The following is a 17,962-nucleotide window of genomic DNA, read 5'->3' on the forward strand; positions in this document are numbered from 1 at the left end:
TGGTGCCTCTTGAAAGTGGCTTTAATGAGAGTGTAAGTTTTTGGACACTGAAGCCCTGTGTTTATCCAGCCGCTCCCGGGCAGCCGCCACAGCCTGGGATGGCTTGCTGTGCATGGCGTCTGCCTGCAGCCTCACGCTGAGGCCAGAGGATTCACCTCTCACAGGGCATGGCACCCATGGAAGGGAAGCCGGCTTCCACTGCCTGGGGGGAGGGGACCGTGGCAGTTGAGAGTGCTCTCCTAAGGGCTACGCTTGTATATGCCTTCCTAGGAGCCATGGTGCTGTGGAAGGGCTTCCGGGGTATCGCGTTTGTATGGAGGTTATACTGGTATTTTCCTAAGTTCTTTGCTGGAAGAGTAGCTTACCTGGGACCCGTGCTAGTGTAGGCAGCCTACTTGGGGGCCATGCTGATATACAGAGCCGTCCTCTGGGCAGGGTTAGTATAAGCACTGAGGACCACGTTGGTGAAGGTAGCTGTTCTAAAGAGAAACAGCTGAGATTCCCGAACAGGATCCTTTCCCCTCCAGGGCTCCGGTGGGCTGGTCCCATCCAGCTCCCATCCATAAATACAGGTGTGATTGTGCCTTTCAAGGCGCTGGAAAGCAGGGAAGTGGTGACAAGGGCCTCCCTTCTGTGACTCACTCGAAGGCCTTCAGCTCTGTGCCAGGTATAGCCTGTTCCCGTCTTTGTAGTCAGAGATCCCATTGGGTAGCTGTTAACCTTTGGACCCCAGGATTATCATCTGTGTCCCCACGGTCTTTCCGAAGCCAGCAGCGCTGATGCTGAGGAGGGTGAGAGGCAAGAGAAGGCCAGGGTCTCAGGTGTGTGTGCAGGTGATCTTGGTCTCTGTCTAGAGAGATGTTTTCAAACACATGAGGCAGGTACTTGTCTTTGATCCTCAGGTCTCTGGTGTTTATCTCTGTGTGATTCACCACAGTAATGCCTGACACTAAGAAAGGCCAGTTCCCAGATAGGGACTGTGGCACAGACTGGACTGATTCCAGTTTCTGCCCCGTCTTGTCCGCTTGAGTTCCAAGGTACATGTTGCCTGTTATCCGTGTGGGACTTGATCAAGCTAGCTTCCCAAATACGAACATCTTAATTAAAAGGCAGAGGGTCTGGAGATGTAAACACTATTTGTGCCTTACTGAGGCTGCAGTGCTCGGGGCTAATTCTGTTTGCTTCTCTGGGACTCACACAGAGCTTGCTGCGAGTAGCCCCGGCTGTGTCTTTCTCCCAGTCTGGGACAGTGAAGCTCCGTGCATGTGATTCAGCTCTCAGAGATATGGCTGCAGATTGTTGGCAGTTGGCTGAATGGCGGGCATGGATGGTTTTGTTAGTTACTTATCTGGTTGCTACTGTCAAATGCCTAACAAAAGCACCCTAAGAGGGAAAGGCTGTATTTTGGCTCAGGGTACAGCCCATAGTGTTGGGGGAGTCACAGCAGCAGGAGCGCAAGGCAGCTGGGCGTATTGCATCTGCAGAGAGAGGTGAATGTTGCGCCCCAGCTCCTTTCGCCTTTTCATGCACGTCTTCCCAACTCAGTTTAACCTAAGGTAGATAACTTCTCACAGCTTGTCTCCGGGGTGATTTTTAGATCCTGTCAATATTAACCATCACTGGGATGGTCTTATCCTGGCTGGGAGTTTTGACAGACAAGCAAAATCAACTTTAATTCAAGATACTGGGTTTCAACATTTTTGTCGGAAGACCTGGTTTAAGCCCTAAAATGTAGCCACTGGAGCAGGCCTTATAGGTGACAAGATGGCTGGGGGTCCGGGCAGTGTTTTGTTGGTATCCTTGTGCTCTTCTCGGTCCTGATGCCACTCTTCCCTTTGCGTTCCTGCAGCGCCTCAGCTACCAGCCAGCTCAGCCCTGCCTTCCCCTTGACTAGCTTCCTTTCTTTCCTAGCTTCTGAGGGCTGCAATAAGAAAGTGCTACAAACTTTCTAGCTCAAAAGAGCTCTCCCTCTCAGCGTCCCAGAAGTCTGTGATCTCTGTCTTGGCAGGGCCTCACTCTTTCTGGAGACATTAAGAAGAACCCTTCCTCAGTTCCTTCTCCTTCCTGTGCAGCATGCTGGCAGTCCTGGCCCTCACTGGCATAAGCTGCATCTCTCCCACTTCTGCCTCCTTGGTTCTTCTCAGGATACACCATTGTGAGTGTCCATGACATCTGCCATTTCCTCATCAGGTCACACTCGGAGGTTCCAGAAAGATAGAGATTTCAGGAGATGGTCTTCCTTGGGTTCCTCAGAGCTGCCCAGTGATGAACACTGACCCTGCTACTCCCACTACATATGTTTCAGGACAGCAATTACACCCATTTCTCCTCATCCTGTTTCCTCTGCTTGGAATTTCTGGAGCCCAGTGTCCACAGAATGGGACCAACAGTGATTTGTTAAGACTCAGCTCGGACACTTAGCATTGCCTGTTGTGTGGACCCCATCTCCTTGCCTTGCCTGTGTTCGCATTCTGCCCCGGTTTAAAACTTTTAAGGGTGCTCATCATTTGGGTCCTTGTCAGCACCTGTTGGAAAACTGAACTTCCTTTTATATGTCTGGCTTGTAGCTCAATGTCTGGAGCATCACAGGGGTTCAGGGTTTACAATGGCTGTGGTGGAGATGGGGCAGCTGCTTCTTCATTCTTTTCTGGATCTTTTCTGGATGTCAGCATAGTTGGCTCGAAGGATAATGAGTCTATAATCTAAACGGAAGTCTTTCCAGATCTTACTGTGCTGAGAAAACTGTTCAGCACTCCACCTGCCAGCACAGACTGAGGCAGTTGGAATCGCGGCACTGATGTGGGCAGTTGAGTGTGAGAAAGATGTTCACATTTCCCATGCATGGAGAGCGCTGTTTTGTTGACAGAGCAAGATGAATCGGAAGAGGCTGAAACTTAAGAGGGTCTTACCTGTTTGGCCACATTCTCTCCACTTGCTCCGGGAGGACTTGGAGTTGTAAAGGCATTAGCCTGCTATATCCTCAAGACCAGTGCTATTTCTGAATTCAGTCATGTGTCCTAGTTTGGTTGCAGAAGGCACACTCAAGGGGAGTGCAAATGAACAGTAAATAAAGGGATGTGTGTGGAGGTGCGTGCGTGTGTGTGTGTGTGTGTGTGTGTGTGTGTGTGTGTGTGGTGTATGTGAATGCATGCTTTTCTAGACTTCAGTCCCTCTCTTTACAACCTACATGGGTTAAAAAGAGATGATTTATAGCCAAAAATGTTTTCTCCAAGTCTGAGCTGTTTTCCTAAGTAAGAGGACCCTGTCCCCAGGGAAAGCAGAAGTTAAAGATTAGTTTGGCACAGTGGGAGAATAATCTCTTCAGAGGCTGGAGTTGCCTGGGGTGCTCTCAAAGGAATCTCGGGCGGAACACAGAGATCACTTTCATTTCTAGAATTCTGGGAGTGTGTTGGTCATTTTTCTATTGCTGAAGCAAAATACGTAAGACTATCAGTTTTTATGGAGGAAAGATTACTAGGGCCCACAATTTCAGGTTTTTGTGTGTTTGTTTGCTTTGCCTATGCTCACTTAGCCCCAACACTTTGAATCTGCAGCAGGGCAGAGCATTGTGGTGGGGAACATACAGCCCAACAAAGCTGTTCACCTCAGAGCAGCCAGGAAGCAGAGAGAGAGAGAGAGAGAGAGAGAGAGAGAGAGAGAGAGAGAGAGAAAGAGAGCAAGCAGATCAGGGCTCCCAAGGTCCCTTTCAAGAGCACAATCCTAGTAACCTCACTTCCTTCTGGGAGGTTTTTACCTCCTGAGGGTTTTGCTACTTCTGACAGCTCCTCAAGCCGGCAGCTGAGTCTTTAATACTTCATCTTTGAAGGGAACATTAAAGATACAAAGCACAATAAATCATTCTGTATAAATGGATATTGAGCCATGGTTTTATGCCCAGGAATGGCATGAGCCAACCAGCCCCATTCCCTATTATAAAATGTTTGGGCCCATTATCAATAATATGATACTACTTTGCATAACGCTTTAAGGTTTATAAACACATTCCCTGGCATGATTTCAGTTAATCTTCTTAACAACCAAATAAGGTAGTCGGTTTTATCTCTCCATCACAGGCCAAGAGGAAACAGATTTTAGAAAGTAACAGAGTGGTAAGATCAGGTCTGGAATCTAGACTTTCTGCTTCTCAGGCCAAGGCTTTCTCCACCTGTGAGTCATGGCTACCTCCCAATAAGTGAATTGATTGTCAGGAGACAGAGTTGTCAAAGAATGCTGTGACCTTATGGTCCTCATGGTTCCTATCCCCAAGCAAAGCTATTTGGAGGGATCCACCTTGGCTCACTTCCAAAGGCAGTCTCTCTTGGCGAGAGAGATTGGCACAGGTGCACACAAGGGACAGAGAAGCCTCCCCAGGACACACGTGGACACAGAAACTCATGGCTATGACAGTATCACTTACAAGGCGTGCGCTTAGTCTGTGCCCTTTACATTATGTTAAATCATTATTAAATCTTACCAAACCTCTAATGGTTTTATGAAGTACTAAGATTTCATAAATAGACATGTTGAGCCAACAAGTGTTATGTGTGGAGGAAGTAAAGGAGGCCTCCCTTGTGTGTGAGGAACTTCTGCAAGCAGTTAGAGAGGCAGGGACTGCACGCCTAACTCCTTGTAGGATATTACCAGTCTGTGTAGTGCTGGGGTTCTCTGAGTGTAGGGACAGGCCACGGGGTCTACAGAGGGCGAAGGGCTCCCTGAAAGAGGCCTGTATGGTACCATATGTGCAGCATACAAAGAGACAGAGGCAGGGGAGATAGATGTCTGAGCACTGACATTGGAATGGATGGACTGTATGTCCTAGTTTTGCAAGGCTCTGACTTAGTCAGCACCTAAACCACCGAAATGATTTTGATAGCTAACAGCAAGGGAGAAGGCGGAAAATGACATCAGCCGTAGAGTTCTGAGTATTTAGACTGTTCCAGCAGCCTAGAGCAGAATGTGGACACAGGTGGCCTTTGCCTACTGTTTGGCCCCATGTCTTCAGATGTTATGTACAAAGCACAGCTCAGTGATGAACACGGGGAATCGCCATCCTGGGTCTCAGCAAGGCTTCAGGCATGTAGCACGTGGTTTATTCTATAGAAAGATGAAGCTCCGTAATGTTGGATTTTTAACTCAAACAGTTGCAACCTCTTTAAAGTTGGACACATTGGTTGTGTATTGTCTTCGTTCGGTGGACATTCTCATTCCCTCCTATTGTGGGAAGCATTGAGTGCCAGACAAATAGTTCTCTGTAGGCGAGAGTGTGCACAGCTCTTGGAGGCGTTTATAAACTTGGCGCGGGAGTACTTCTGCTCCTGCATTAGCTTGTCAGCCTGGGCATCCGGCCAGGACTGTGCCTGGCTCTGACGCACCCTGGTGCCTCTGTGAGATGACGGGGTTGGAGAAGGAGCAGGGCACCCGCTCTTCTCTTCTGTGGTTCTTGGGAGATGGGCTTCTCTGGCCTTGGGAAGACTGAGGCCCTGCACGAGGCTCCATGTCTCTTGTCCCACAGCACTAGGCCTATCCTGGTAAGTTCTTAGGGGATGCCGAGGGTTTTGCTCAAGCATTGGCAGCCACGAGCCTTTATTATTATCATTTATTACAATTTACTCAATTTCTACCCTGCTCTGGCCCCCTCCATCGTCTCCTCCTAATCCCACCCTCCCTCCGTCTTTTCTCCCTTTGCCCCTTCCCTAGTCCGCTGATAGGGGAGGTCCTCCTCCCCTTCCATCTGACCCTAGCCTATCAGGTCTCATCAAGACTGGCTGCATTGTCTTCCTCTGTGGCCTGGTAAGGCTGCACACCCCAGGGAGAGGTGATCAAAGAGCAGGCCACTGAGTTCATGTCAGAGACAGTCCCTGTTCCCCTTACTAGGGACCCCACTTGGAGACTGAGTCTATGGGCTACACCTGAGCTGGGGTTTTAGGTCCTCTCCGTGCATTGTCCTAGGCAGTGCTGGAAGGTAGCCGGGTAGGAGCTCTGCAAGAGTGAGGCAAGGACAGAAGATGGCACTTGCAGGATAAAGGCATTGGGCAACGACACTGTTTCCTCAGCACTGGACTGAGCCCGTGGGATTCTCTGGGCTCCGCCCTGTGACCTGGATGAAAATCAAAACCCAGCAGCCGGCACAAAGGTTTGCTTTGAAAATGGCCCTGCGAGTAACTGCCTTTAAGTTCTTAGGTTTTTTTTTTTGAAAGGGGGATTTATTTATTCACTTCTTTGTAATGTGGATGTATCTGCAGAGTTCCTAGGCAGCACATTGCCTACAGGAGCCACAGAGACCAGAAGGGTGTATTAGATCCCCTGTTACAGGTAGAGCCATAGAGGTGCTGGGAACTGAGCCTGCGGCATCTTCAAGGGGAGCCAGTGCCTAATGGCTGCGTCATCTCTCAAACCCTTCGCCCCTAGCTTTTTAACTTTGGATGAGGGACATGGTTTTCTGTTATAATAATCCCAGCACCTAGTGAAATTCGTCTGCTGGTCTAAAAGCATGGTATAAAAGCATGGTATAAAAGCATGGAGTGAACTAGTTTGAGCCAGTGTGTCTGTCTAGCCGAAGTTTGTTTTCACACTTAGGGGCTTTGTCTCATCCTAGGCCCAGAGGTTCTGGAAAACTAGCCCGTGGGCAGAGCCAGAAGAGCAGCCGCAATGTTTGAGGAAGTGTGTGATGGGAGTGGGTGCGCCTCTGCATGCACTGGGGGTGAGGGGACCCCTGCCCCTCTCTGGAGAAGGTCACAACAGAGGGCAGGGAGGAAGCTGAAAGCAATTGAGCTGATAAAGCTCTGCAATGACACCCTTCAACTTGAGGGTCACCTCTTGGGGAAGTGACTCTTGCATCCCACACTGTCCTAATGCCTGTTAGGATCCCAGGAAGTGCAGAGGAGAGCACCCTCCCAACTAGGCCTCATCCCCAACCCTGTGTGGAGCGGAGGGAGTCAGGGGAAGGGGGGAGTGGGAGGTGACACACAAGAGCTTCAGCTAAGGACTGCCTGGTGAGTAGGGAGTGAAGTGACAGTCTCTGAGCCACTGTGAGACCATGTACTCATCCAGGAATCCAAGGCAGCCCCCGTCCTGGCATTCTGGCTAGCGTAAATAATCCTGATAAGCCCATTATCTTAGAGTGCCGGGAAGGAGCCTCAGAAGGCAAGATAAAACAGAGCTGTGGTATTTAGCACGCCGTGGTTGGTGAATGGCCTCAAGAGCTGCAGGTGTCCGGTGAAGAGCCAGCATCTAGGCTATCAGTTTGCAATGCAGTTAGTTCCAACCAGACCACAGCGCACGCCATGCCATTGTGTGGCTCGTGAATTTCTGGACCTTTGTTTTCTTGCCTGGAGTGATCACGAGGGTGAGCCGAGATGGGGTGAGCGAAGGCACTTCCTGTATCAATGCTGGTTGATCTTGGAAACAGCAGGTGTTCTGCATCTGCAGCAGAAAGTGTTTCCAGTCAACTCCCAGCATGCACCCACACTCCTGGGAAGGGGTGTTATCATCTGCGCTCTGAAATGGTAGCTTGGAGCTATCATCTGTTGAGTGTCCAAGACAGCGGCTGAAGGGCAGGGGCTCGTGAGGATCTTAGGACCCAGATGATCCTAGCTGAAGCCACGTTTCAAGTCAACTCTGCTTCATAGGAAAGCCAGGGGCAGTGTTGTGTGTGAAACCAGCCACTGAATGAGGGCCTCAGAACTCTTGACCTTCATTCAGGAGCTCTGTGACCATCATCAAACCTCCTACCTTTAGTGGAGGGGGGGCTCCTCAATTTTCTTTCTTTCTTTCTTTCTTTCTTTCTTTCTTTCCCTTTTCTTTTTTTTCTTTCCTTTCCTTTCCTTTTCTTTTTTCTTTCTTTCTTTTTTTTGTAAACTAAGGACAAACAGGAAAATTTCCATGTACACCAAACCCAAATCTCAGTTATAGGTTGTAACTTTCTCCTCTTCCAACTACTGGCTGGATGGGATACTGGGAATGGCAGAGCCTGGGACAGAGAAGGAGGCTATAACAGTGGGACAAGTGGGGAGTGCAGGAGCCAGGGACTTTCCTGGGAGATTACCCTGACTTGCTGTTGAGCTGACCTAGAAGGACTTCTCATTTCAGACCCGCTGTAGTCTGTGAAAACCCTGCATTCATTTTTGCTCTCGTTTCACAGCATCCAGAGAGCAGCATTGGTGGTTCTGGAAAATTACTACAAGGACTTCACTATCTATAACCCAAACCTCCTAACAGCATCCAAATTCCGAGCAGCCAAACACATGGCGGGCCTGAAAGTCTACAATGTAGATGGTATGTGCTCAAAACCGTTTGTGGGGCGTGGGGACACGGTTAGGCTGCTCTGCGGCTAAAACTTTATGGTACATTTTGCTTCTACCTGTATTCCATGCTTGCCTTATGGTCTTTTCTCACTTCAGAACAATTTCTGTTTTTGATTTTAAAGATAGGCAAACATGTTTTCCAGGGGAATGTCAGTTTACCGTCTACATACATGTCAAGTTCATCCACTAGGGGATTTTGGTATTAGAAACTGTATTCCTTACCTCCTGCTGGGAACACCTTAGGTGAAAACCCTTAGGAAATGAATGCTTTTCAAAATCTCAACAACTAACCCAAAGACGGAGAATGCTCCCTAAAGACAGCAGGCCTAGAAGCACAGTTCAGGCTGGGAGCCACTCTCCTGCATCTCAGTCCTGGCTGGGAGCAGGAGCCGAATGGTGACGAGAGGCTAAAGCCGGACTAGAGGAGTCAGCACCCAGGTTCATTCAGGGTGTCAGGTGACCAAGTGTGAGAAACAGGACTCCCTGTCATTTCTTGCTTGGCACCTGGGATAAGACAAGGGTTTTGCAGACTCCAGAAGAGAATCGTGTTGTCGCCAGGTCAGCTGACTTACATAGGTATCAGGTTTTCGTAATGGTATGCTGACTAATTTTTTTTTTTTTAATTTGGCTATCTAAGGTGTATGACTGGTAAATTTCATCCCTGATGGGAAAACTTAATCAGCAGAAACAGGTCCCCCAGAAGGAAGCCTGAGGTCCTGGCCATGTCTTTCTGCTAAGAAACTAAGTGGGGTAGTCCTCAGGCCGACTCACAGACGGGGAGTTCTGTGGTCTCTGGGCTCCAGTGTTTGGGGTGACAGCACCCTGGCTTAGCTTGTTTTCCCGTGTGTGATCACTGTACGTGTCCCTTGACGCTCTTTTTTCTCTGTCTGTCCTTGTTCTCCCGTCCTCCTCACTCTCTCTCAATGTTCGCTGCATGCGATGTCCCAGCTGCCCTTATGGCCAAACTGAAACTCTGTGTAGCAGACGGTAAGTGACATCTTCGGCGCTCTCTGGCGGGTGTCGCTCTTGGCCAACATTTTCAGGGGTGAGCGTCCAACAGCCCCTTCTTCCACGGCCCCCATCAGACTGGGGTTAGAGCTCACGGCGGCTGTGAATGCGTAGTACCTCGCCCAGGGAAGTCACTCTTAGGATCCGTGCGTTCTCCACAGGGCGTGGGCGGGAGAGTACCAACAGACCCCGGCACTGTTTTTATGTTCCATTTCCTGGCCTTCCGTGTTAAAGCTGCTCTACCGTTTTCCTTCCACCAAAGGGCCCAGTAACAATGCCGCCGGCCAGTCCCGCGCCATGATTGCTGCGGCTGCTCGGCGCAGGGACTCCAGCCACAACGAGCTGTATTATGAAGAGGCTGAGCACGAACGGCGGGTGAAGAAGAGGAGAGCGAGGTCAGCGACCCTCACAGCCCTGGCCCCTCTTGTCAGATGTTTTATTTTTCACTTTTTTTTTTAAAACTTCCAGAATTAGCTCCGTGTTTGTAAATAGGACCTGTGTGAATGTTTACAGTCCACTTCGTTCTGTGTCTCAGACTTTGTGTGTCATCACCACCAGATGTACCTCTAAACACCCAACACTGGCCCTAGGCCCACTCACAAAGCTTAAGGTCTGTGGGGCTGGGGCTGGGGCCTGGGCCTTTGCATTTAGAGCAGATTTCCAGCAGCTTCTGCTGCTGCCCTTGGAGAGGGCCAGCCCTACCCACTCAGGTGAGGTAGGTGGCTTCCCTTGTGCCTGCTGCCTCACTCTTCCCTTTCCTGAGCTGCTGTCGGGGGCTATGAAAAGTGGGTCGATCAAGGGGGGTTGAAGCTCTGCTTTATCTTCCTTTTTTTTTTTTTTTTTTTTTTTTTTTTTTTTTTTTTTGTAGCCCAACCAGGCCTTGAACTCTTTGTGTAGCTGAGGATGACGTTGAACTTCTTTTTAAAAAGTTTAAAAAAAAAATCATATGTGTGTTTGTGTGTGTGTACGTGTGTGAGTGTGTGTGTGTGTGTGTGTGTGTGTGTGTGTGTGTACATGTGTGCCACATTGCACATGTGGAGATCAGGACAACTTTTGGGGATTGGTTCTTTCCACCATAAGAGTTCCAGGGGTCAGGGATCAAATTCAGTCTATCTGGCTTGGCAGCAAGCACCTTTACCTGAGCCATCTTGTCAGCCTGACTTACTGGACCTCTTGCTCTACCCATGTACTGCTAAGGATTTACCCCAGGTCTCTGTGGTACAGGCCAGGCACTCTCCCAAGGAAAGCTCCCCCAGCTCTGGTTCTTCATCTGCTGCTTCTGCATGCTCTCACCTTCTTCCCCATGGCGTGTGAACAGAAGTCTTTCTGTCTCACCTTGTATTGGAGAAATCAAAACACAGGTTGAAGTGACTTTTCTGAGCTTGTTTTTGGCAGAACAGAGAGGCCCAGGCACACCTCCACCCTCATCTTATTTCTGCTGTTGTGTTTCTTTCTCCCAGGTTCTTCCCATCCCCTGGGAGGACCACTAGGGATAGCAGTATGACAGAACCTTGGGGAAGTTGGTAGTAGGCCAGGGTGCTGCAGTGAACAAAAGACTCCCTGGGTCTTATGGATTGTCCCCAACTCCCTCCCTCCCCCGCAATGGGCACCGCCTTGATGCTATGCCGAATCTCCTTCCAGACTGGTGGTGGCAGTAGAAGAAGCCTTCATCCATATCCAGCGTCTCCAGGCTGAAGAACAGCAGAAAGCTCCCGGGGAGGTGATGGACCCCAGAGAGGCAGCTCAGGCCATCTTCCCCTCCATGGCCAGGGCGCTGCAGAAGTACCTCCGCACCACACGGCAGCAGCACTACCACAGCATGGAGAGCATCCTTCAGCACCTGGCCTTCTGCATAACCAACAGCATGACCCCCAAGGTGCGCTTCCGGGGCCGGTAGGCAGGCAGGTCCCAGGTTCGGCCAGCCGCCTGGCATCCTGTGTCTCTTCTATGGTTCACCACGTCATTTGGAGACTTGTCTTTTATCTCTATGTACTTGTGTGTCTCTGTGTGAGCATCTCTTGTGTGTGTTTGGATGCCCCCCTGCAAAGGCCAGAAGACCGTGTTAGGTCCCCGGAGGTAGAGTTACAGGTGGCTGCTAGTCTTCTGATATGGGCACTAAACTTGGGTCATCTGGAAGAGCGGCTCGGTCTGTTTAACTGCTGAGCCAGGTCTCCAGCCCCACCTACCCTATTTGTTGACACAGGGGTGTCTCACTGATCCCGGGACTCAGTGATCCTGCTAGACTGGCTGGCCAGTGAGCCCTGGGCTCTTTTCTGTCTCCCCGACGCTGGGGTTACAAGTAGGCACTGCCATGGCCATTTGGGGGGGAGGACACTAAGGATCTAAACACAAATCCTCACACACACTTGTACAGCAAGCCTTTTACCCACCGGACCAGCTCCCTGGCCGAGTTAAATTGCTTTTTAAATGTCCATTTTGAAGGTCTCCCAGCAGGACAGAGTAGCGGCTAGGGTGGACGCTCGTGCTAAACCGACCCATTTTAACCTGGGCCCTTCACCAGCTGTCTGGCTGTCTGGCTGTCTGGCTTCGGTACTCTGCCTCAGTTTCCTGACCTGTAAATTGAGGCTGTTCTTCATACCTCATGTTAATTCATGTCATGATATGCTAGAAGTCATGCCTGCCATTTGACAAAGTCCGACTAAACAGCTGTTGGTTGTTGGTAGAAATGATGCCACCATTTTGGGCGTTGTAGAATTTGTTTTTACGGAACTGTCTTTCAGATGATGGCATTAGTACGCTTGTAGGGAGAGATATTACAGTATCCATCAGTGTTATCTAATGTGGGACTATGGCCAAGAGGGAAATGCATCCGATGTTCACATTCTCACCCGAACCACTCAGTTGGCTTGTAGCTGTGCACAGGTTTTTCTGTACTTGACTCATGCCGTGTAAAATAGGGCTATCTGCTTGATGGGGTTGTTGTGTAAGAAATAATGATAAAGGAGGCTACAAAGCATATACGTCACATGAAAGCATGAATGGCCTTGGCATGGTGCCCGTGGAACATTTGATAGCTTTGTCCCGAAGACATCTAATTCTTACGCTTCCCACAGGGATCGGCACTACCGGCCTGGAAAAGCCATGTAGAAATATCCAGAGAGAAACTGTTAGGTTTTCCATTTCTTTGACCAGTGGTCCCTCACCCAGGAAAATTCTCCAACACAGTCAGGTCCGTTGTGATCTTGGTATCCACGGGTCCCGCCTATGTGGAGTCTGCTGGCTGTGGGTGGAAACACACACCCCCACGCTTTTCTGTAGACACGCTTTTCTGCCCCACTGAGTGGGTGCACACACTCCTGTCACTGTCCCCTAAACAGCACAGCGTAGCAGCTACTTAGCGTCACCGTGTCAAAGGTATAGCAAGCCACCAAGACATGACATATCCTAAAGGACAGACGTGTACAGGGTACATGCAAATGTCGTGGCATTTTCTATGAGGTGTGAACATCAGATTTTGCTCTGTGAGGAGCAGCCTAGAACCAGCTTTTCAATTACTACCTGTAGGCACAACTCTCCATTAAAGGTGGGCTGTCCAGCCCCCGAATATTCTATGTAATTCCAAACTGGCAATCATTTACAAGTGAAAGAGTGTCTAGCGTGCTATAGTATATCATCTGTTGAAGACTTACGCTTTCTTGAATTTTTTATTGTAAAAAAAAAAAAAGAAAGAAAGAAAAGTCTAATGTAGGAAGTTGTTTTCACCCAGTTGTGGTAGCTTATGACTACAATCATAAGGCTTGGGCGGCTGAGGCAAAAGGATCATGAGTTCAGGGCTACCCTGGGCCATGTAGTAAGTTCTGCTCCAACCTGGGCTAGCTAGCAGAACCCTTCTCAGAAACAACAAACAAAAACAAAACTGGATCTGGTGAGATGGCTCTTTGGATAAAGGTGCTTGCCGCCAAACCTGAGTTCAAGTCCCAGAACCTACATGCTGGAGTAGAGAACTGACTCCAAAGTTGTTTTCCAGCTACACAGATACCATAGCATGCATGTGTGTGCATACGCACATACAGACGTGCAGAGTAAACATTTAGAAACCCCAAAACAAAAATTAAAAAAAAAATTTGAGAAAAAAAAATAATCAAACACTGTTTTTCCCCACTACACAACACGCACACACACCCATGCATGCACGCGCATGCACACACACACACACACACACACGCACACACGCACGCACGCACACACACGCACACACGCACACACACACTCCCTGCAGTTTTGGCTCAGGTTGATTGCTGTATGTTCTTGATTGCTGTGTGTTCTAGTTTTTAAGGCAGGAATGCTTTGATATTAGACACATCTGTATTTTGAAAACCTGCTTTCCCTGCTCAAAGCTTCTTGGCTCCTTCCTTCCGCACACGCAGACCTGGCTCACGAAGCTTCAGCTCACTTCCCTCGAGTAGCTGCTCCTGATTCCACCAGATCCGTAGATGTGCCTGACCTCTTGTCTGTTGACACACATTTGAATTAAGTTACATGAGTCAAAGCACCTTCTTCTGTGCCTATCGCCATGGCTGCAGCTGCTTGCCCTGAGCTGCGGAGTGGAGGAGTTACGAAAGAGGACTGCTTGAAAACCGAAAATGACCTCGGCCCAGGACCAGATGAATACATGCCAGTATTTTTCATTGTATATCATCCGTTCATTCTTTCTCTCGACTAAACCGATTCATGTATTTAAGTCTATGCCAGACAGATTAGAAAACAGTAGTGACATAGTTCTTACCCTCAGCACGTGTGAGGCCTGGTGGGGAGTGGGCAGCAAGTCATTATAGTTCAGGAAGTGACCTATGACATCATCCCGGTGATTTCAGGAGCTTCTGCAAAAGAACGTGTCAAGCCGTTGGAGAGGTTCAGGGAGATAGTGTAAGATGGGAAGGGCAAGAGAGGAATTTGGGCAGCAGAGCTCAGCAGGAGGAATGAATGGCACACGAGAGGATGTAGTGGCATCAGAGAGCTTTGGCTTGTTTGGTATCCCTGGAGTGAGAGCTCAGAAGAGTGGAGGGGGACAACGGGTCTGGCCATCTCTAGACAGGGCAGCACCGGCATCAGTTCTGTATAAAATAGCCACCGTGCAATGAGCCCACTGGAGCTGTGAGTGCCTTGTGTGAACTGAACGTTCCCCCACCTCCTGGCAGCCCAGTGAGTGAGGTCCGGTCGTCTCTGCCCAGAGAGAGGGCACAAGACTGAGCAAAGGCACGCAGCCAGCGGGTGGTAGGGCATGCGCTGTTGTCTGCACGGTGCTCGTCTGTCTGCCTCGGATGCAGCGGTGACTCCTACGCTCCAGGTGCTCAGTCCACCCTCAAGAATCTTTTGCTATGGTGGGTGGGGTGCCTGTGTCTCCAGGTGGCATTTATGTCAGCAGCGGCTTCTGACAAGCGTGAGCAGGTAGGCCGCTTCCTTCACCTCACCTCACCCTCTGGTTGCAAAAGAGAAAAATGCAGTAAGTGGTCTGAGGAGTCTTCCTCCCCCAGAGAGGGTCTCACGCAGCTTCAGCATGCGAAGCAGAACTTGGGTCTAAGGTGTGGTCGGGTAATATTTCCCAGGGACAGGAAAGATGGCCCCTAGCCACGAAGCACAGCAGCCCTTGTCGCTTCCCTGATGTTCTTCCTTGGTTTTCAGGCTTTCCTTGAACGATACCTCAATGCGGGCCCCACCTTGCAGTATGACAAGGATCGCTGGCTGTCAACACAGTGGAGACTTATTAGTGACGAGGCTGTGACGAACGGGTTACGGGATGGAATTGTTTTTGTCCTCAAATGCTTGGACTTCAGCCTCGTGGTCAATGTGAAGAAAATCCCGTTCATCGTACTCTCTGAAGAGTTCATAGACCCCAAATCTCACAAGTTTGTTCTTCGCTTACAGTCTGAGACATCTGTTTAAAAGTTCTATACTTGTGGCTTTGTGAAAAAACAAAAAGAAGAATATATAGATAGATTTTATATATAAATATATATATATGTATGTCCAGGGGGAAGTTCTTTTATAAAGACTTTTTTTTTTTATTCTTCAATGCTGACTGAAACTGGCAGAGGATAGACCAGTATCCTTCGACCATCTGCACTTTATTGGAAAGGAAGCAAGTGATGTCCACCCTGACGAGCAGCTGGTGACATCTTTCTTTAATAGATGGAACTTCTGAAGAAGCTGTTCCCTGGAGTTTCTGCGACAGCTGAAAACCAAAGTGTAGCTGCTGTGTCCTCGGGAGCCTCGCCTTACAACTGGTCCCTGCCTATGGCCCAGTACCACATCCCCCTATATTTCTGGTGTCCCCTTATAGATTCTAGGGGACTCGCTGTTTTCTGCTTCAGGAGACCAGACACTACACAGCCACATGTGTGTTTGTACATGTAATTATCCCTATCACTACACCACCCTGGGGAGTGGTGGGCAGTCCAGGAAATGTCCACACGCCTGAGTCTTTGTTCTTTGTTGCCTTAGATTCTGATAAGAGCCTAACAGAAAATGTGCACTGGCGGTTTGCAGCTGCTAAGTGATTTGCTTTTTCATTTTCCAGAGTGAGAGAGAGAGCCCTGCCTGCCCTGTTTCTGGCCCTGTTCCTTTTGGCCTGAGGCAGGTAGCTCTTCCTAGGCCGGATTGCCTACCTGGGCTCCACTCTAGTCCACTCTCCTGAGCACGGGACCAACCACAGCCCCGCCTGGTGGGCAGCCCTGGGCAGGCTAGCTGGGCCCTCAAGACTGACAGGGACTTGCCTTTCCATGTATGCCCTCAAGCTCTTTGCACAGCCTCAGCCCCTCCCACAGTCTTTCTCTGGAGAAGTGGGGTATGACCCTGGGGAGCCATTCAGCTGCAGCTCCCCTAAAGCTTCAGCAAGAACCCCATCCACCTAGTTCTCCTTAGCCCTGCTTTTTGCAAACCAGGGGAGACCAACACTGTGACTCCCAGTTGGCAGGTGCCCCTTGGAGCCATCCAATTTCCCAGGGAGACAAGCCCTCACAAAGCTCATGTGCCAAGCTGCCCTGCCACGGGAAACCAAACAATGCCCATCACCCTGGCAACTACTGCTGTCCCATCCCCGTGGTCTGTGACCACCACCGCCACTGTGCAACTTACCAAAAGGAAAAGGGTCGCTCTGCCCTTGCTGTACAACTTGCCCTTAATTATTAGTCAGGAAGAGAGGGAAAATGGGTGCTGCAGAACTGGGGAAAGGGAGAATAGGGGTCAGTGCTGCAGTCCAGGAGGCCCCTTCTGTCTGCATGTTTTGTAGCTGGTTTCAGAGGACTGTGCAAGGGAGCGCCCAAGGACCTATCAATGCCCTGACACTTTGAAATGGGCTGCCCTGGTCTGTCCGCCTTCCTCTATCTGAAGCGATGTTTCACCAAGTCCTCGCTCTTTCTTTTTGCCAGCTGCAGTGACCTTGTTTCAGAAAAGGAGGACGCTGTCAGCATGCTCCTGTACCCTTCCTGCGTAGGCACCCCAACAAACCATACTATTTTCTCTGTCATTTAAAAAAAAAACCAAAAAATCCAAATTGGCTTAGGATATTTGTGATACTTAGAAAAGCCAGCGTTACTCTTCGTTGGATTAACTTTTGGCTCAGAAAGATGTGTCCGGGAAGGAAGGCGAATCCCTGGACAAGGCACGGAGCCAGGATGCCCCATGTCAATAGTGTGGCTCCATCTGAGACAACCTAGTGTACCCTTGGTGCTCTGCTCTTAGCTCTTCCCTTCAGGTCCCTTCCGACTGGAAGTTCCTCATGATGTCTATCTCAGGAAATATTTTAGGAGAGAAGGTAAGGGGTGGGCAGCCTGTGAGAGACTGGCTGTGTGTGGAGGGGAATGCCGCAGAGCAGCCGCTCCACCACCAACACCACGCGGTCGCCAAGTGCCATAGTGTGAATGATGTAGCGTTAAAAGCAACGCTGCTCGCCGGCGTTTTGTAACACCGTGCTTCCAACCCTGTCTTAAATTAATGGGTCTTGAAGGGGTTAAATTGGAGATATGCGTTGGCATGTGCGTGCCCAACAGGGCAAAGAAAGGTTTAAATTTTAAATTAAGGAATTAATTTGTTTGGTTTTTTTGTTTTGTTTTGTTTTGTTTGTTTTTTTTTTTTGTTTTTTCTCCTGACCCTTCTCCCTCTGGTTTGCATAGGAGAATCTCAGACTTCCTGAAATTATTGTTTGGGTTGTAAATTGAATATTGATTTTTTTTTTATTTTTTTTCAAAATGCTAAGTTTGCATCAATTCCTTCCAGGAAGAAAAACAAAATTAAAGGCAGGATCCTTCAAAGTTCTTGTGTGCCCAGGATCTTAACAGCCGGAGTGGAAGTGGGAACCACGTGAATGATATTTTGTAAAAGAAATGTAAAGTTGCAGAAAGCTGCATCGCGCCACTGAAGACAATAAATTTTTATTTCACTTATTGGACCCTCAGTAGCCTGCTCTTTCTAGAGAATGTAAATCATGCCCTACGGCTAGCACAATGCATGAGCCTGTTAGAGGACACAGGATCCCATTACCTTGAATGTTTATAGATTTTTTTTTCCTTATAACTTTAAACCTAAGTTATTAAAATGCTAACATTAAATGTGAAAGAACTCAGTGAAGAGTGTAGTCTGATATTGCTTTCTTCTCCTTGGTGATTTTCATTATTTACAAAAGCAGACAACTT

At 49.1% G+C, this 17,962-nt stretch overlaps 1 protein-coding gene across 4 annotated transcripts in view; it reads left to right on the forward strand.

The window, feature by feature from the left end:
* The window catches only part of Vangl1 (VANGL planar cell polarity protein 1), a 46,237-nt gene extending 28,327 nt beyond the window's left edge, over positions 1 to 17,910 (forward strand). For 3 of the 4 annotated variants that reach the window (XM_060392965.1, XM_060392963.1, XM_060392964.1), the window contains exons 5-9: positions 8,141 to 8,274; positions 9,252 to 9,290; positions 9,574 to 9,706; positions 10,953 to 11,187; positions 14,955 to 17,910. In XM_060392965.1, coding sequence (XP_060248948.1) covers positions 8,141 to 8,274; positions 9,252 to 9,290; positions 9,574 to 9,706; positions 10,953 to 11,187; positions 14,955 to 15,215 — 802 coding nt within the window. In that variant the 3' untranslated portion in view covers positions 15,216 to 17,910. The remainder of the gene's footprint in view (positions 1 to 8,140; positions 8,275 to 9,251; positions 9,291 to 9,573; positions 9,707 to 10,952; positions 11,188 to 14,954) is intronic. The other variant, XM_060392966.1, reaches the window with a different exon arrangement.
* The last annotated feature ends 52 nt before the right edge of the window (positions 17,911 to 17,962 follow it).

The sequence above is a fragment of the Meriones unguiculatus genome, chromosome 10 (genome assembly GCF_030254825.1).
Source record: "Meriones unguiculatus strain TT.TT164.6M chromosome 10, Bangor_MerUng_6.1, whole genome shotgun sequence".
NCBI classification, from domain to species: domain Eukaryota; kingdom Metazoa; phylum Chordata; class Mammalia; order Rodentia; family Muridae; genus Meriones; species Meriones unguiculatus.